This window comes from Agelaius phoeniceus, chromosome 1, assembly GCF_051311805.1.
Source record: "Agelaius phoeniceus isolate bAgePho1 chromosome 1, bAgePho1.hap1, whole genome shotgun sequence".
NCBI lineage: Eukaryota > Metazoa > Chordata > Aves > Passeriformes > Icteridae > Agelaius > Agelaius phoeniceus.
In genome coordinates this window covers 130,543,952-130,563,958 of record NC_135265.1, presented here as the reverse complement: position 1 = coordinate 130,563,958, position 20,007 = coordinate 130,543,952, and the positions used below count along the sequence as shown (strand labels likewise).

At 43.9% G+C, this 20,007-nt stretch overlaps 1 protein-coding gene across 2 annotated transcripts; it reads right to left on the bottom strand.

The window, feature by feature from the left end:
* Positions 1-3,684: 3,684 nt before the first annotated feature.
* ZNF706 (zinc finger protein 706) lies at positions 3,685-10,835 on the bottom strand. 2 transcript variants are annotated; one of them, XM_054652524.2, is made up of 4 exons: positions 10,672-10,835; positions 7,617-7,753; positions 6,293-6,400; positions 3,685-5,678 (listed from the first exon to the last, which is right to left on the bottom strand). In XM_054652524.2, exons 2-3 carry the CDS (start codon positions 7,749-7,751, stop codon positions 6,305-6,307), a joined length of 231 nt encoding a protein of 76 aa, XP_054508499.1. In that variant the 5' UTR covers positions 7,752-7,753; positions 10,672-10,835; the 3' UTR covers positions 3,685-5,678; positions 6,293-6,304. The 2 variants fall into 2 exon arrangements, with proteins under 2 accessions (XP_054508499.1, XP_054508414.1); XM_054652439.2 differs by lacking the exon at positions 10,672-10,835 and adding an exon at positions 10,225-10,389.
* Positions 10,836-20,007: the final 9,172 nt, after the last annotated feature.

Here is a 20,007-nt window from a genome sequence, read left to right as displayed (position 1 = left end):
CATTAACTACTATTGCAAATTCAGATTTATCAGGCCAGCCTGATCCTTCTCACTGCTAGCCTGTAGCTAAGTAAATACTCAGCAGAACTCAAACTTTAATGAGAATGCTCTTGCATGTTTGGGGCCTTGAACAGATCAGGATGGAATATATAAAGCTTCTGATAGCTCAACAGTGGGCAAACCATGCAAAAAAAATTACTTCAAAGAGTTCACCACAGTGGTTGCAAATATAAGAGTGTGGATCCTGAGAGACATACAAATGACTGGGTTTTAGAAGACTCCAAAGTCCACACAGTAACACCTTCATTTTCAGAGTCCAAAAAGACAGCTGAGATGCTAAAAGGCAGATACACAGACTACAAATACCTAAGGAAAGATAAAGTATAGGTCCATTACCTGATGAAGAAGGAAAGAAAAAAGATTTACAAATAAGTAATCAACAGCATTTTTGATTTCACTCAAAAGTTAATAAACCATGTTAAGAAATTGAAAGAGTAAGCTAAAGTAGTCAGAGGACTTTGATGGAATTCAAGTTGACAACAGCTAATAACTCTTATCCTAGGATGCTCCAGCACTCAGCCGTGTCACTAGGGACCATGAGTGTTGCTCTCTGAGAACTCACACAGCACAGGGAAGAATTCAAGAGAGTAATGGGACAAGCAAAAGTAATTTAAAAATAAAGGGACTCTTGTCATTCAACCTAAACCTGGGAAAGGGCTAGGATAATTTTTATAGAATTCCCTTTGTAAATGCATGTGAAGAAGTAACCAAGCAACAGCCAGACAATATGGATTTTTCAGGAACAAACTGTGCCATACTTCATTACCTCTCATTTCTTTGTGAAAACTGTCCTGGTGGCCACAGGCACACAAGATCCACATCTCCCTGTGGTTGTAAATGCCTTTGACATTGTCAGTCTGCAAAGTCCTCACAGATACAGGGCTCCAATCCATCCTGACTACAGAGAGAATCACAGCAGTACAAAGTGCTCTCAAGAATTACCAAAGGCTTACTGGAGTCTAGCAAGATACTCAAGTGAAGTCCTGCAAGGCTTTGCCTGCAATGTATCCCATCAGTGTGTTCATGAACAATACAGACTAAAGAGTAAAAGAGGATCTGCAATATCCTCCATGATACCACACCTGGATGAACTTGGTAAACAGTTTTAAACCTGAGAGGCAGGTATGTGGACACTAAATAGAGGTACAAAGTGGAAATTATTAGTGGTATCAAAATGAATCTGTGACATTGTTGCAGAAAGCCTAATAAAATTCCAGTGCATGCAAGTGCCAGACCTTAGTTGTTCCAGCTACTCTGCACTAGCTTCAGCCAGCACTTTGGGTCATATCTTGGGCCATATGATTCAAGAGCACAAACTGTAGAGGATCCAGAGCACCAACAATTGCCAGACTTAGAAACTGTGATCTATGAAGAGTGATTCAATTAACTGGGTTTGCTCTGAAGACTAGGAGAACACAGTAGCAATGTTGAAAATAAAGGCACTATTCATTACATCTATTGCCAATAAGAACAGTAAGCAATTGACTTCACTGGCAGGGATAAACTCTTGTTGTGGTAACTGTCCACTTCAGCACTGGTTACAGCAGTGATCCATGCTGCTTCCAAGGTCTGGGATCGTGGGATCCCTTTCACTGGAAGCTTTTAAGGGTTAGAGGAACATTTTGTGGTTTGTCTGGGCAGATTTTGTCCAATCTCAGAGTAGGGAGATGGACTAGATATATTCCTGAGATTTCCCTTAATCCATAGCCCTCTGAAAGAGCTCCAGCTTTCAGTTACGCTTTGCACAATGATTGTCACAGCTACAAAGAAGGAACACAAAAATTCGTGTGCCATGCCATCAAAGTGCTGCATGGACCTTGGCTTTATGTATCTAATGGACAGTAGTTCTCAGAGGAAAGCTGTGTCATATTTCCTATAAAAGCTGAGAACTGTTAGATAACTGTGTTGGGACAACTACAGATTCCTCCTTTCCCAGGAACCCCAGTGTGAAATGCTACATAAGAGAATTATAAAACATACATATAACCCAATCTACTTTTCTTTAAAAGCTCCCAAGATAACTCCTTCAGTGAGCCACTGTTGTGCCTTATCTATACAAAACCTGTAACACAACAGACAATGTATTAAAAGATTTCAAAATAATTTTAAAAACGTACAGAAAAATACCAGACAGCACTTGACACCCTCCCACTGTCTGGACTAGAGCAAAATCACACTGAATAGCAGTGAAAGGGAGGTCTGGAACTGAATTCAAAATCCACTCCAAAACCTGTAAGGTTCTAAATAGGCAAATCAAAGGCCCCCAAATTACACACAGCAGAAAGTGGCTGGGTAGACAGAAACACAAACTGACCTTTACTTTGCTTATGGCTCCTATAGGATTAACCAAATTTACTTGTCAGACCCTGGAAGATCACGTTTCTAGTAAAGCCCAGCAATTCCCAACTTGTTTCTGTGAAAATGGGAAAGCCTACCCACTACCTGATGATAAGACATTCCACCTATTAGCTCTTCTTATCAAGATGGGAAAATGAATCAGTATAGTTTATAGAAATGCCACAAATTCCTTCATTGCTATGTGGTTTGCAAACAGCCCGTGGTCAGTAACTTTACTTACTTGAGCAGAAGTGTTTTCAGCAAATAACCACAGGGGATGGTGTCCAGGGATGTTTCAAGAGCACTGCATAAACTGCTTCCCTAAGGCTACACGGCAACTGTCTGCAACTTCTATCTTGGATTTTTCACACAGCTTTTTGACAGTAAGAAAATAGAAGCCCTGAGATAGGTAAAAGCAGAGGCACAGAAATAAGCCTGAGTAACAAAAATTGAAAAACTGTTCTTGATTACTCAGTAGTCCCCATGATGATGGCCTCATCATAACCATACCTGCTAACTTTTTACTGAGATTTTTTTCAGATTATTTTAAGCCTAATCTAAAATGCAATTTAGATGCTGCTTAAAGAGATTCCCAGAAGATGAAGGCTTCTGAAAATCCAAAACCCCTCTTAAAGCTGCTCCACAAGTATCCATGACAGCTGATGTCCACACTGACACAGTAAGAGCCCTTCACCTGAATGCTGACCCTGCACAGAAATTCATCTTTCTCAAGGGAATACAGGAAACGTTCCATGTCTATTTTGCTTTCTTACACAGTTAGATAGCTTCAAGTTACATGGCTGTCACAGCCAGGAAATTAATTTTCTAGGTGCAGCAAAAGCAGGCAGGAAATATGACATTTTATGGTTTATAGTTTTAATTCTCTTTAATCAGACACATTACAATGCACAACTGTGTCTTTAGCCAGGTACTAGGGTGTGCTTTCAGATCAGGAAGAGATGATGGAGAACTAGTCCTTCCTCTGATCTTTTAGGTACAATGAGTATTGCAGATACTCTGACTGAGGGCTATTGCCACATTTAGTACAGCCTTTATAACAATTCAGTCACAGCTTTCATTTACTTCTATAATTAAGATGACAGTTATTGCAGCTGGGGATCTTACTGAACTGAGGATCACCCTTGGCTTCCAACATATAAACCCCATCATTTCAGAGGGCATTTTCAACTTGAGCATCATAGGAGTTTTGAAAATACAATTCTAACTGAACGTAACCATCCCACTAATGATGCAGCTTTCCAGCTCTTCAGTGCTCATTAACAGAGATTGTTTATGAAACAAGTCTTTTATTTAATGCTACACAATCTGAACTGAAGGAATAGAACATTTACTTCACCTCAGGCCCAAGCTTTAGGGATGCATCCCCAAACATTTTCCAGAGTAAAACCATTTTCTCAAATACCAATCAGTGCAAGAAACATCTTTTCCATTTCTACTCAGCGTATTTTTAGACAAACTACAGCATTAGAACATTGAAGTACCTCTTCCCCATACAGCACATAGGTTGAAAGCAGATTTCTTGCCTTGTGGAGCCAGTTTATCAGGATGTATGTATTGATAACATTAAAGAAAAAAAATGAATTGTTACATTCTGATGTCAGGTGTACAAGTGCAGTAGTGGATTACGCTGAGGAGAATAACATTATCTATAAAAGTTAAGTGGTATACAGGTTATCCCAGAGTGACTATAATACAGAGAAACTTTATGCCAAAGTAAGTATTTACAGAGATACTGTCACAGCAAAGAGGACAGGAAGCTAGTCTCACAGAAGTAGTTCAATAAAGAGAAAATGAGTGGACAAAGACAAAGGTTTTGACTTTATATAATAAAATACCAAGTGCATTCTTTTAAGTGAATGAGTCTTTGAGACTATGGTCCTAGATTTTAGGAAGCCATTTGAAGGTCAGATGTATAGTCCTGCTGCATAGCAAGGGTTACTTGGACTGCTGGAATTTTTACATCCATTGTTAACTCTGCACATCACAGCAATTCTAGTACTGCTTCTAACTGCAGAGTAAAAACTAAAGCTCTTAAGCCCCCTCCAAAATGCCTAAGATGGGATTTTGTATAGTAGACCTTCCAGCACAATTCCCATGTTTCTCCACTACTTTTGTGCTGTACATCTGGGATTATAACACAGCCCAGAACACTTTAGTGGTAATTATGTTTATCTGCTCAAATGGTCTTGGCCAGAGTTATTATCCAGCTTTTTCTTGTCATTGCAACTTTAATCACATCCGATTTCTTTAAGTAGCCATATTATTTTAGTTACTTTGGCTCTTTTCCAACAGGCTTATTTTAAGCTGGTTGTGAAGGAAGGTTATTAATGGCTGGCTATTTTACATATTCCTTCAAGAGAGAAATAACCAGACACATTTGAGGGGGAACATGTGTGGTTGACTGCTCAAAATATCACTAAAAATATTTTAAAATCCAGTTTTCAACTAAGAGCAGAGTTGCTTTAACCTGTTATTTGGCAAGCATTTTTCAATCGTGCCACCTCTCAAGCTTCCTCAGCCATCTACCTAAATAGAAAGGATAACAAGCATAACTAGAGCTCCTCCAGTGCATGACTTCAAGGAACATGATCCCTCACAGTAAAGGAATCCCATCTGAAATGGCTTGCAGTACTTAAGACTCCAGCACACAGGACAAAAACGTAGAAGGAAGTCTCATGATTCTCATGCAGCTGCTCAGGGGTGTGTTGCACCTTGAGCTGTCAGCTTGACCACTAGTGGCTGGGCTCAAGCAGGCAGCACACTAGACAGTAAATCTGAGCAGCTTCCCTCTCCACTTTAAGATTAATTTACTGTAATGTACATTACTTGCAGTGGAATGATACTGCTCATGTTTTGGCAGGATGGGGAAAATTCCACTTTTGTACTTTTTATTATTTTATAAGGCAGATAATGCAGAAAGGTGAAACAGAATTTCTACAAGGAGTTAATCTGTGATATTGTAAAATCAAAGTACTACTTTATTAAGTGAGTTATTTTACACAATATGAACATCAATATAATTACAATTGTAAAAAATTTTTTATAACAAGTATGGACTGATTTTTTAGGATTTCCAAATAGGGCACAACTGTACATTTACACAGAATTGTCTTTGCATGAAGCCCAAGAGGGAACAGCATAAAAATATGAATGTTTCTGTAGCCCCTTCATTTTTGCTGATCAACAGTTTTAGAAAAGCAGCTGCAGGTTTGTTATGTAAGGTCTGACAGTAGAAGAGTCAATAGGTGTCATGACTTCACCTATAAAAAACAAGAACAACTCGGTTAAGCTGAACCATTACACAATGCTGCTTATCTCTGATGAATGAAATACCATACTACTGCTTTTTACCTTATTTCAGCCTTTTATTATAACCACTTTCAGTTACAGCCTAACAACTGCCTACTGGGAAATCTCTTCTACAGTCAACACAGAAATTCAGATTTTTCTGCATTCACTTGCATAGCTTCAGGAACAAAAAGGCTCAATTGTTGGAAATATACTAAACAACTGTTTACATTACATGTTTTATAGTAACAGATCAATTGTACTTATGTATTTTGTTCAAAGCAAAACAAACATTTCAAAGCAAGAACTAAATAATGAAATATTCCTAAGAATGACCATTTGAAATAACATTAATCCCTTTTAAAACAACCTCCGGGCACAGTGAAATGCCACAGCCATTTCACCCATGTAAGAACTAGCTTGCTTCTTTCTTCTCTTTTTAACAGTTCAGGGGTATAACTATAACCTACAGTAGTTTTCATATTAAAAGAATTGAAGCAAGTTTAAAGTCACAGTTGTTGGTGGTAAAAAAACCAATTTGTAATACATCTTTCTCAGACAATCAATTAAAAATTAAGGTAATGACCTGTAGACAACTTTATGCCTGAACATCAGCCAATTCTGGAGGAAGTGGAGTCTTAGGATGCTTGCTTTCAAAGTGCTGTTTGAAGGTCTTGGGATCCGGCATTTGAGTCTGATTAAAGAGAGACATTAAACTTTATGCACAGTACAAGAGTTAAAGAACACTACAAAACCTAAGAACACTACAAAACCTAATCCCCGCTATGTTTTATTTTCTTTCCCCAGAAGCCAACTCCCTCCTTGATGACACTGCTATAGTGACAGAAGCACCACTAATTTAGCTGCAGGGTAAGATGGAGTATTTAACTGCCTATTTTCAGAGGTGCTTTTAAGCACTACAATCACACTTGCTTTGGCATGGTCATCAATGGTGTTAGTCTGGCTAGGTATCTTCCTGCACATCTTGCACTTCACAGGCCGGCCTGGTGGAAAACCTCCCTCCTCACCATTTTCTTTTTCAACACCTTAAAGACAAACATTTATCCTTTACAGAATCAAATCTGTATGAAAGCCATTTCTTTACTTTACCAATGGGCCAAGAAGTTATAGGGCATGAACTGAGTCTCTACTTGGCACAAGCAATCTCAGACTTTTGCTATGACACAGTTGCAGACATTGACTGCCCAAACTGATTGGTACTACAGCCTGATTTCACAACAAGAGGAGCTGGTTACAAGTACTTAAGTAAGCAACCCTCAATTTGGAATCCTATCTAAGACATTTGAAGTGGCAGATCTATTCTGAGACTGACTATTGAAGTGAAAATAGCAAGTTCATCCTTCAGCTCCAAAAGAAGCATTTAGGAAAATCAGCCAGAAGGAAAAGAATAATCTGATTAGTACTCAAATTTCTTTATTCTTGTCAAGTAAGTTGTTCTAGCAAAAGTTACTGTGTCTCAAGCTTACATTAAAGCTTTTGGCACCACCGCTTCTCCTTTCTACAGCAACATCCATTACCACTGATTCCAAGACAGGTCAACTCCATCACAGAGAAAATATGTTTCCACATAGAGACTAAACAAGAATTGACTGCACACTTTTTACATGTTCTATCTTATACTAAGAGCATATGCAGACCACTGTAATACAAAAGGCAAAATAACCACCCAAACCAGACCTGAACACAGCCTCTCAGATTTTCTATCTCAATTACCAGTAGGGCTCAGTAATCTGTAAGCAAGTCACATAACAGATGCAAACTCTTCTTACAGCAACAAGCTAGACAACCACTTAAGTATTTTAGTTTCCACGATAAAATCTAAAAATCCTGTTCTAGGCAAGGAGACAGACCTCTCCCTACAAGACTATTTTGACTTCAGTTCCTCTTACCCTACAGACAGTGCAGGTATATATCAAGGCAGCCTTGGCTGCAGCCTTCTGATCATGTCCTTGTTTCTTTTTTTGCTCAGCTTGCTTTTTGGCATTTTTCTGCTGCGACTGAATCTTCTGCTGTCCACGAGCCATATCTACAAACAAAAAGAAGACATTTAGTCTACAAACATGAGAAACTGCTGCTGCTATCTGACTGAAGAGCTGTAACCATGAGCACAATGCAGTCATCTGCTCTGTCCACAAGGCCTACAACTCCCATAACTCAAACACAACAGACATCTGTTCAAGCTCTTTGCTATGTAAAGCCTGTGGGTTCAGTATCATTCTTAAAATAAACATCAGAATTATTAGGCCATTCTAAGGTGTCTTCCTCTACTAAGATTCAAGCTCTACTTTTGAAAAGTGTTTTCAATAGTCAGAATAATGAAAAGTTTCCTTTACAGTTAATAGAAACTTATTCTTTTTTTCAAAAGGTTCTGAAAAATTCAAGGGTTTTGTTGTTTGTGGTATATTAAGACTCAACCTTTACCTCTGGAACTTGAAACAAGTTTCAAGAAAGGCAAATCAAAGTATTGCCCAAGGTGTGTTATTGTCTTCTGTTTTAGGTGCTTGTGAGCTGCTTTGAAATTGGGAACTCCAAGAACAATAGGTCACTCATCTTTATTAAAGGTGATTTTTACAGGTGGCTATTGTATTTTTATTTTCAGCCACATTTATGTGCATACAATTTCTTGAAAAAAAAAGACTGCCCCCATCAGAAGCCATTACTGTATCTCACACAGGAGCATAAAAGCAAGTAAATGCTATTGCCATATGCCATTACAAGGTCCACCAGAAGACAAAATGAGACAAAAGTGTCACAATTCAGGGAGCATCAAGACATCACATTCCACAGCAGTGCACTCCACCTGCACACTGCCACCAGGACACCCAATTCAGTCTTTACCCCACCCCCAGAGCAGACACCCGACAGGATTTGGGCACACCAAGAGAACAGGATTCAGCATGTGGTTATATAAGCCAGCAGCCCAATTTCTGCTATTGTGTCTCTCCCAGTCCCTCACGGCCCACGCACGGTTCAGTTGTGCGGCTCTCTCAGAAGCACAGCCCTGCCCAAGCACAGGACAGCCAGCCAAGCCCATTGTTCTCAGGACAACCAGTAAAGGCCAGTGCTCCCAGGAAGGCAGCTGCTTGGCCACTGCCCCTCTGGGTGCCCTGGGCACTTGTCCCAGGTTTGGTACCTGTGGGACACACAGACTGTCTGTCTCCCAGCAATCCCTCCCATCAGGACAGGTGGCCTCCCAGTGGGAGAGAAAATCCTACCCAAACAGTGACTGACCGACCTTTAGTAAATACATATGAAAAGCCCTTAAAAACCATTACAAAAATTAAGTTTCTATGAAACATCAACAACATGTGAAAATTCACTAGTATTGTGGGAATTTTTGGACAAGTGCCTAACATGGGAGCAAAACAGTGGCCCTAAGACCCAGAACAGCTCTTGTGGATTGAGAGACACCTCTGAGGCTGCAGCCCAGCTCTTTCATGGCATCCAACACCGCCATGTAACCCTCTGCAGAAGTATTAGACTACATCTTCAGTGTTCCCTCCTCTTCCCCCACCAGTTTCTCTAAAACAAAGTTCAGAAGTCCATACAGCTAATAAAATGGAACACAACAACAATTCCATTAACAAGCAGATAGAAATACATGTGGTGTCCAACAGTTTCCATAAGGTACAAAAGTCAATGTCAGTAAGACTAAAAGTGCCAGTCTATGTTCCACTGGATGCTACAACTACTTCAGAACACCCCACCCAGGGCCTCATGCTGCTTATATACAGCATGGCTCAATCACAACACTGGATTCCCACTTTAAATTTAAAAAAGAATATATATTTCCAATAGCTTTACATACAGAAGAAGGAACAGTAGGTTTTATTTCACTTCTATTTTATCAGCATTACAGCAATCGTCCAGGAGTCAGACGGTTCCTGACAGAAAATACTCAGATGTAACAAAAAAGAATTCTTTTCACAAAGTGTTTGCATATTACTTTGTATTTTAGTGCTTTGATAAGTACTACATTACAACAGCCAACCACACTGAGCTTTCATGTACTTGGCAACTGCTGGTTTTAGTTAAGTCACAGACAAGAAAACGCGACTACAAACATTTGCTCAAAAATATCAACCACGACACAAAGTCCAAAACCAAAAATCCGAGAGTTTAAATACTGCAAGTTACATTAATGCACTTGAAACAGAGAAAAGTAAGGTTTAGTCTACTATTATTCTAAGAAAGTGACAAAACGAATAATCCCAAAGCTCGTTTAAAAGAATGATCAGTTCATCTACAAAGCCAAATCACTAATTTCAATTGCACAACGCAGGTAAGTGTTGTTTTCCCTATCAGGCACGCCCTCACAGAGTCCAACAGACCAGCCGGCTGTCTCCAAATAAAGAACGCGCGAGCACGTAGGAAACAGCACACATGGAAAAAATCTGCTGCCAAATCGTAACAGGATTTTTTACTGCCAAATCATAGCAGCAGCAGCAGCACGGGCACCGTCGGGAAGCGAGGCTGAAACCCGCAGCACAGCCATACCTCACGCGGGGTCATTTCCTTGTAAGTCACCAGAATCGAGCGGAGTTTCAAGTCCTAAAGCTGGACACCGACAGCTGTCTCCGCTGTCACTGCCAGAGGCACACGGCAGCTCGAGCACCGCGGCCCCCCCAGCCGGGAGCGAGGGCTCGGGCGCCCGCTCCGCCAGGGACGCCCCGGCCGGGCCCGGCCTGCGGCGCGCAGGGACCGGGGGCGGCCACGGGCCTCGGGCGGGCCCGGCGGGGCAGGGGCGGCCGCAGCCCCACCACGTGCGTAGCGGGAGGGAAGCGACCACGGAAAGACAGACGGACGGAGGCCGCAGCCGGGAGCGGCGGCCCGCGAGTGGCGCGCAGGCCGGGCCGGGCCGCCTCCCTTCCCCTGGGCCAGGCCTGCTCCCCTTCCCCCGCCCCACCGCGCTCCCCTGGGCTCCGCTTCCGCGGCGCTGCTCACCCGTGCGGGATGCGGGCTGGGCGGCCCTGCCGAGCGCTGTGGAGGCTCCGCGCGGCCCCGCCGCCGCCGCCGCTGCTCGGGAGGAGAACGAGGAGGAGGAGGAGGGAGCGGGACCGGCAGTGCGCGCGCGCCGGACCCGCCCCCGCGCCCGCGCGCCCCGGCCGGCGCTGGCCAATGGCGGCGCGCGGCCGTTACATAACGCCGGCGTGGGGGGCGGCGGGAGCCAGGGCTGCGGGTCGCGGGTTCGCGTCCCGGCGGCGGAGCACCGTGCGGGGCTCCACCGCGAGCACCCGGACCGGCTGGCTGAGGCCGCCAAGCCCGGCTTTGGGACCCTCGGGACCCTCCTGTGCTGCTGCGGGCAGGGGCGGGGTCCGGTCCTGGGGCGCACCGGGATCAGCCAGGACAGGCAGGCTCGCCCCGCCCGGTTCCCGGGAGCGCAGCCCGGGCGGAGCCCCGGTGGCGGTGCCGCAGCCCCGGCGGATGCGCAGCGCTGCCCTCGGGCTCCCAGCCGCATTCCTGTGTGCTTGGCGCACGGGCGCGGCCCGAAATAGCGCTGCTCGCCGGGATCCCGAGAAACGGCTCGGAGAGGCTCTCGGGAGGCCGAGGAGAGGAGGGGATCCTGTTCTGGCTGCCCTTCACACAGAGGGCCCGTGTGTAGGCTTGAAGGGTTAAGTAAAGTAGAAGGAAACAGCCTGCGATGAGAAGAATTTTATTCAAGTTTAAAGTGCAGTAGATCTGGTTAGGACACGTTTTGCAAGGATCGTAGAGGAAGTTTACAGGCTGTATCCACTGCACAAGTGATTTGGGTTACTGACTTGCATGAATACAGAGGTAGGCAGGCCCTGTAAGGAGGCATAAATGAGCTCTTTATTTTATACGGACCTCTTTGTTCGATTCAGCCTTAGGGAGGCTGAATCTTTGTGCATGCTCAGATTATGCACCTGTTAGGAAAAGGTGAAATACAGGCAGCATTTCTGCTTAGAGATGACATTCTGCCACTCGTTGAGTAATTGTTGTAGCTTCCAAACCTGGCATCTTGATCACTTCTGTGTCCGGGGCAAAACAGCAAACATAATATACCTACCAGAGGAACTATTAGGTGTTAGCTTGATGTTTTGCAGAGCTTAGGCTGAATGATTGAATTGTTCTGATCCAAGATAGGAAAATGCAACAACAACAAAAAAATCCTGTAAAGAAGTACAGTGAAGGTTTTAGGCCATTATCATGAGTCTTGCCTAGAGCATGTTAGCAGTTGAGGGAGCTGTATAGTAGATTTCTGATATGTAAGTCACTCACAACATCTAAGATAGTAGAACATAAGCCTGTGATAAAAAATGAATTTCCTAACGTTCTCCTTTAAAAAAATCTTCCTAATATTCCTCTGTGCAACTATGTCTTCTGCATTAAACTGATAGCTTTGAAATTGATCTGCATTAAAATGATCTTGTCACTGGGTTCTGAACTTTATGGAAATAGGCAACTATAAAAAAAACAAAACCACTCAAAGTGCATATGTGCATGGGCTTGTGGGGTGGTGTGGAGAGGGCGGCTTTTTGTGTCCTGGGCTTGCAAGCAGGTGGCTTTCAGAATGAAGTTTTGCTTTCATCAGGCGGGACACTGGCAAGTGAAAAAGTAGCTTCTGTCCTGGCTGATGCTATTTTTAAGGACTGCTGGCCTTATATGTGAAACTGGAGAGGGTTTTTCAAGGGTCATGTTCCCATACTATGGTGTTGCTATACATCTGGCTAGACAAGAATTTCAAATAAAGTGGCTCTCCCAAGCACATGCTGAGCTCTGGCTGGTCTTGGAAGCTTTTTCTGCTTTTAGAAGAACGAGGGATAGATCTTGGAGGACAGGGGACTGTGGCTGTTTTTCTTTCTGCTCTGTCTTCTGTCCCTTTGTGCTTTAGCTCCTGGTCACAGCATCTGTATCTGTATACCCAAATCATGGCTTTGCAATTGAGATAATTTCAAAGAGACTGTTAGAAAAAAAAAAAATAAACACCACAGTGAAAGAAGAATATAAGTGCCCATAGCTGAGATTTCTACTACTAAGATCATAAGGAAAACTTCCCATTCACTGTAGATAATTTTTCAAAATTGATTCACTGCATGAAGCTTATTTGTCACACCAAAGGGGGTATTTCCATGCCCATGTGCAGGTTAGCAGAGACGTGGGGTAGATGTGATGAGCTGTTAGAGAGGCAGGGCGGGCCCGTGCACTCCATGCTTTGCGCAGCTCTGACGAAATGAACCTGTGGTAATTACAGTTTATCTGGCTTGTGGACTTCCTCTCCTCTGTGTTGCTCCCACATGAGGTGAAACAAGCCAGAGTGTATGAACAAAAGCATAAATAGAAGTTAAAATGTAAAATAAGTGGAAATATTAGACTGAAATGTTGCATCTTAGAATTACTATAAATACACTGCAGCACTTTTCTGTGTACTTCTTGTTTAATTGTTGTTTTCTAATTTAAAAACATCTCCCCAGCCCCACAGCTATTACCAAATACTCTTCATTAAAATAGAGTGAAAAAAAGAACATCTCTTGGTAGTTAAGCACAGACAAAATGCAAGGCATTTATTACCCCAAGCCAAGCCTAACAAAATTACAATTCACTGAAATCTGTAGAAGCACCATATGCATAGAAAACACAGATCCTTAAGGATAAGGCATTTTAGCCCCTATGTAGCCCCTAAAAATAGTCCAAATTTAAAAAAAGAAAGATGATATCTTCTCACGATGAGGTAATTGATGAGAAACAAGACTTCAATTTAAGCCCAAGCTTGAATGTGGTGATCAAATAAACCCCAAAATGATGGTCTGCTGAGAAGGGAAGCAGCAAAGGAAACTGGGAGGAGCAGTGCTGTGAGGCAGAATTGTTTCTTAGTTTCTTGGAGGGTTTTTTTTAGCAGTTGTGATTGTTTGTTATTCTCATGCTTATTTCTTATCCCCTTGGATTCCACCCCACCTCATCATTTCCTGTGCCTGCAGAGAGGTGCAATTTCTGCCATTAGGTCAAAATACCTGTTCTGCTCAATAGCAACTTGTTGGCACTTGGATTTTGTTGCAGGTCAGTTTGAGCTGTCTCACCCTGGTGTGACTGGTGTCCCCCCCATGGTTCCCTGCTGGGAACCAGGTGGCATTTTGACATGTGTTATTAAACCCATTTTGAAAGCAGTGTCGTGAGGTGCAGGGCAAGTTTGCTCACAACAGCATGGGTGGGGCTGCATCTCCCTTCTGAATCAGCCCCTGAGCATCTGCCAGGTCCTCCCACTGCCATTCCCTGCTGCACTTACTGTGGTGTATTTTTCCTGTTCATTTGCTCCTGTGTTCACTATTGACCCAGTGTCACATCAAAGATCATCTCAGCTGGCTGAATATATTGGCTTTAGGGCTGCCCTTGGCCCTTGCTTGCAGGGAGGAACATGCTGGTACCGTGTGCCTGCCTGTTGAGGGGTTTTATGTGGCGCCCCACCATGACCCCTTGTCATGTCTAAAGAGGTGAAGGAAAGGGAAGGAGATGCCCTGGGCCTGCAAGTGACAGCAATCTGCTCACTAGATTTTGTGGATGCAGACCAATGTTGACACAAACACAGAATAGGAGAGATTGGCTGTGAACCCAACAGCCTTTGAAAGAATAGTCAAGGCTGATGCAACGATAGATCAGAGTCAGCAGTGCTGAATATTAGGGACAGGATGACATGGATGCAGGCAGAACCCCAGCCAGGCTGTAATCCTGGTAGTTAGTGCTGTTTGATGGAAAACATCATGCAGCAGTGCCTATCTAACTTGGGGGCCTCACAAGGTGTTGTTTTGCTCGTTTACCCTTTCTCTGCTTTGTGAACTTTCACTTCCTCCCTCCCCCACACGTTAGCACACTGTTCTTTTCCCTGTAAAGGCATTTTTCACAGCTACAGCTCCAGCTTTCATACATCCAGTTCACGCCTCCCTGACACAGCATTAACTCCTGTCCCTCTGTTGACCCTGATTGCTGTGTGCTGCTTCTCCAGAGCCAGGGTGTGGGCACCTCATGGGCTTGAACAGCGTTGCTCTTGTGGCAAATCCAAAGCAAGTGTGAGATCTTAAATCACATATTTGGCTCACAGATTCAATAGATTCTTAGCACTGCACTGGCATGAGATGATACCAAGTCACAATACATCCATACTGCAGAAATAAGTAATTTAAGGCACATGATGCTGTGCCTCCTTTTGCATGCTGCTGTAGAACTAGGTGTTCTGTAATCCACAGTATGCTGATCCACAAGGTCTAAAAATGGAAAACAAAGGTAGGAAAAAAGGAGAACAAACAAATTGAGAAGGAAAGCCAAAGATTAAGTTCTGTTTTGGAAAGAAGCCAGCACAACAATGCAGCTCCCTTGGCAGGGCACCTTACGCTTGTGGTACCCTTGCAATTCCACACTGGCTTTAAAGAACCAACCCCATTAGCAGCAATGCAGCATCTTTTTCTGGTCTGCCTGCTGCCTTTCTGAACAGCTGCTTTGTTCCAGGCACACCTGATGGGTGGCATCCTCCAGAACAAGGACAACCTCAGGTGATGTCCACCACATTGCCAGCCTCCCTGTGCTCCTCACAGTACTCCTGGTCCCATCAGTAGACTCCAGAAGCACATAAATAAGACTGACATTGTCTTTCCTAGCAGGACAGTGCCCCGTTCTTCTGCACCCCCAGTGAGCTGGCAGTGTACCAGGTGGCCACACATTTGTAAACCATTTCCAAAAGTTGATATAACTCTCACTTCTCTCTCGCCTCTACCATGGGTTTAGGCTCTAGTGCAGCAAGGCAGCCTGCAGAAATACTTTTGCCACCAAACCTTAAATTAGGATGAACCCAAGGAAGTGTCCCAAGGTCAATGGTAGATTTTGGTGGCACAGAGACTACAGCTAACTGTCCTTTCTCTGGGTTTAGTGGTTGGTTTTTTTCTTCCCATAGTGCCTGACCCTTTCTAGCAAGAATGGACAGATGGACAGAGCTCCTTTAGTGAGCGTTCCTTTCCACTGTAAGGGCAAAAAAATGTACAAGGGAGGATGCAATAAAGAGCTGCCCATATCCTCTGAGAGACAAAAATGTGAGGGCTTGAGGAAAAGGCTCCTGAAGAATGACAGATGGAGGCAGTCAAAAGCATGGAGATGCAGTTCCTCAAACGTTTCAAGGCATATGAACCTCCTGGAGAGCATGGGCCAAGATTGCCTTGTGACCTTTACGTATTTTGCAGTCTCTCCTCCTTTAAATCCATTTTGTTGGAAGTGAGTTTTGCTAAAAACAACAAAGCACAAATGCCTTTCTCAGCATGTCACAATTTTTTGACCAACCCACATAGACAAACTGGAGACCTTGAGAACATACGCTTCCGTTCCGTATAAACAGTTTAAAATAGATTTTAGCTTTGCTCAGCATTACGTACAGTTACTATTTTAAAATGCACTCCAATTAATCATTCCCATTTTTTTTGCCTGTGCCCTCCATTCATGCTTTTGAATCTCATATGTGTTCAAGTCCTTGTCTTATCATGAAAACAAATACATCTGTACATTTTAAATTCATTCAGAATAACAAGGTTTCCCTCCTCTCCATCAATACAAATACATGTATGAGGCATAAAGAAAATGCACACACCATGTCATGTGCATGTTAAAGCCTGCAGCAATTGTGATTAAAACCTCTCACAAACATGCAAACATTGGTGACAACTGGCCTCTAGCTTCAAGAAGAGAAATACATCCCTCAGCCTGTGCTTCTGAATGGCTGCACATCCCAGAGATGCCTCTTGCTGAGGTGGCTCAAAGTGTTCACTATCTCTGCTTCCTTCTTCAGCCCATCTGCAATGCTCCACCCTCGTACTGGAAATATTTTGGTAGCTGCTTATTGTACCTAGAGGAAGGGGCAATTACTTCTCATCCAGAGCCAGCCTCTCCATCTGTTTTTCAGTTATCCATGTGCAGATTTCATTGCCATTCTAGAACTGCTAAGGGCAGGATGGGAAGCTCCTCATGTTTTCCAAACAGCATGTAAAATCCTGCGGGATAAGGAAGCAAAAGGCCAAAGGTGCATGTCAGAATTACACATGAGAGAATAAGCACAGAGAGTACACAGGAAAGAGCTCTGCAGCTGTAGGATATTCTTCATGGAAGGGAAGCAGCCTTGGATATCCAGAGGTGCCACACGCACTGCTGGTTTTCCCAGGTTAGCAGTGCTGGCTCAGTCCCAGCAGTCTGCTGCTCCAGGAAGAGATCAGTGAGAAACATCTGCTGGATTTCACCTTTCTCCTTTTCAGATGCCCCATTACACTCACTCTGGAATCACTGCATGACTTAAAGGCAGGAATCCAAAGAGCCTGCTGCAAAGTGAGCTGTGGGGATTGCTCTGATTGCCAGTGTTTCCTGCCAGCTGCTGACAGAGCTTGGAACAGAGTAAGATCTAGCTAACAAACACTGGTGGATAAACAGGACCTGGCAAGAGAAATCAGGGGAATTATTTGGTTTGCACCAGGCCACTGGATCCCATTTCTTTGTACAAAACATTGCAGACTACTGCACCAGAGGAATGTGCTATGGGATGTGGAGCAGAACAGAAAACACATTCCTGGAAGGAGCCAGCAATTCCAAAAGATGGCAGCTATGTAGAGTAAAAGACTTTACTTATGGGGCAGCAAGACAGAATGTCTGAGCTAATTGACAGAACTTCTGCAGCTGAGTTACTGTGGATATACAAAGTCGTGTCTCAGTAGATGCTTGTAAGTGCACTCTTGGGACAGACTACTATGGGATGGAGGAATAGAAAACCCTTTTCCTGCTATATGGCTGGTGTCTCAGCAGCACAGGCAGAGGGCTGGCTGTTCTTTCACTCTGTCTTTTAGCCTGGCTTTTCCTTGGAAACTGGGAGAAAACCAAGGAGGATGAATTAATGCTTCTGTGAAAAGACTCAGTGCACATCTCTAATCAGGCAGAATGGCACTTAAAAAAGAGTCCCAAGAGCTGGTTGTGAGGTAACATTAAGTACAGACTTTGCACATTAGTATTTCCTAGGCTAGAAAAATGTAAAGCTCTCATTTAAATTACCTGGTTAAAAAAGAAAAAAAAAGACTAATTTTAATCTGACTGCTGTTTTGCAAAGCTAATTTGAAAAATTCTGCTCTTGCAGCCTGGCTAAAGAGTTATAAAGAAGTGAAGTGGAAATGCCTGGTGCTGGAAACATGCCTATTTGTCCCAGGGGAAAAGTGTCTTTTACAGTGCTTCCACAGGCAAGAAGACAAAGGCCTGATTCTAAGCATAGGCAGGAGCAGCTTAAATACCTGCAAGCTTCATTCTCTCCATCCCCAAACCAAGACTGCAACCCCTTAACATCCTGAGCCTTCCTACTCCAGGGTACCTTTCTCCAAACCAGTTGTCCAGGCTTTTCCTGGGTCTGTCCCCTATGTCCCAGTATTCATGGTAACAACTCCATCTGTTCAAAGCCCAAACCAAAGGCTGCCTGCACAACATAAGCCTTTGCACACCTCACCTGTTCCCTGTTTTAAAATGTGCACCTTTAAGCAAAATAAATTTAGCCTGGAAAACGACCTTCCAGGCTTACTGCTTTTATATTTTTCTCTGTTTCTTCTTAATGACAGAAATCTTTTCCACAGATATTTTAAATCAGGATCAAATCCTTTTCTTACTTTTCTGTTTGATAAACCAAAGAGCTTAAACTAGTATTGAATAGTACTTTGTAAGAACAGGTCCTTGTGGGACTAGCACTACCAAAAGGACTGGCAGCAAGGATGGCTTCCCATCAGCAATTCCTGTTTGAGATTTTGTACAGTCAGCTCCCAGTCTGTTCCCGTGGTTTCCATCAGCCTATAAACAGGACACCTGTATTTCTCTTTTGACTTCTCAAGACTGTGCTGCAGACAACCTGCCCCCAGGGTGACCAGGTCCAGGTCCTACTGTCCTGACTGCTTTACTGGGTGCCCTGAAGTCCCGAGGGTCTTCCCTAGATCTTTCTCTAGATGTCCCTTCCCATATGCTAGGCAAAGTTTCCACAACCAACACCACAAAGCCTGGCATTCACTAGTTCTTGTGGATGCCCTGACACCACTGTTGATTGGAAGTCCCCAATAGTACCCAGATGCAGCTGTACCTGTCAAACACACCAGTGGAGGGACTAATGCTGACACAGCTCCTCTGAAGCTTGAATCCCTTTTTCCTCATCACTCTGACCCTGCAGCCCCTTGCCAGCACAGAGCCTTGCTAATGCTCTGCACAGGCACTGCAGCTCACACCTCCACCCTGGGTCAGGAAACGACCTTGGTGCTCCACACAGCTGGAGAGCCTGTGGCTCTCATTGCTCACAGAGGTGCTGTGGAGGGTGAGGTGCTTAGGCAAACAGTGATGATATGGGAAAGAACATATGGCTTTGCTGTCTCAGCACTGGAGGTGGCTTTTTACCACCTCAAAGAAGGCAGAAATGTTTGTCTTGGGAAAGAGGAGGAGATGGGAGGAACCACCCTTGTGCTTAGGACAGCCCACGCAAGAGGAAAGACTCTGGTCAAGTCTCTGTGAATTTCTTCAGGGCTCTTATGTGACAGTACTGAAAAGCCAGTGAAGCAGTGAAGGACACAGTTGGCAGGCTCACAGCAGGCTCACTATGGCATCTCTGCTTTTTTGTGATCCTGTGGAATACACTGACCTCACATGCTGGATCCCCTGCTCTTAGCTGTCTCATGATGGGACAGCTACATTCTTAAATCTCAGTGGTGATGTTAGATGTGGCTGCAGTGTCTCTGGGATGTGTAGCACAACACACACAGAGACCCCAACACATCAGCATCCTGCCCTGGGCAAAGGCATTGTGGCTGGCAACCTGTGACCACTTCAGCCAACAACCTTCTCAGGGCAAAATACTTGGTTTTTAACAGTTAGGACAAAGCATGATGGCCAGGAGATATTAAACCAGCAGGCATACTTGCACATTGTCTGTCATCTAACCTTAGTACATCCTGGAGAGTTCTAGGTGGGATTTACTGGAGCAGAAATGATGAATCAATTTGATCACATGGTAGAAAGCCTGGTTGCTCCTGAGTGCCTGCAGCTCTTCTGCTGCTTGTGAGAGGAGAGACAGTGGTTTATGGCATTAGGGTTTCTTGCCCTGTAGTGATGGCACTTCTGTCCAAGTGTCACATGGCCTCTAGGAAGGGTCTCAAGATCCTGTTACTTAGACTAAGGGGGAAACAGCTGTTCCACTGTGCTGTGACAGAAGGACTGCAACAGTGATGTCCAGCACAATGCCAGTAATCCTCAAAGAGTATCCAATATCCATTCTTCAAAGGAAGGGCT

Coding starts and splice junctions, on each gene's coding strand:
- ZNF706 (XM_054652524.2), bottom strand. CDS start 7,751: ATGGCTCGTGGACAGCAGAAGATTCAGTCGCAGCAGAAAAATGCCAAA. Junction 6,401..7,616: donor ATACCTGCACTGTCTGTAGG/GTAAGAGGAACT, acceptor CTCTTTAATCAG/ACTCAAATGCCGGATCCCAA.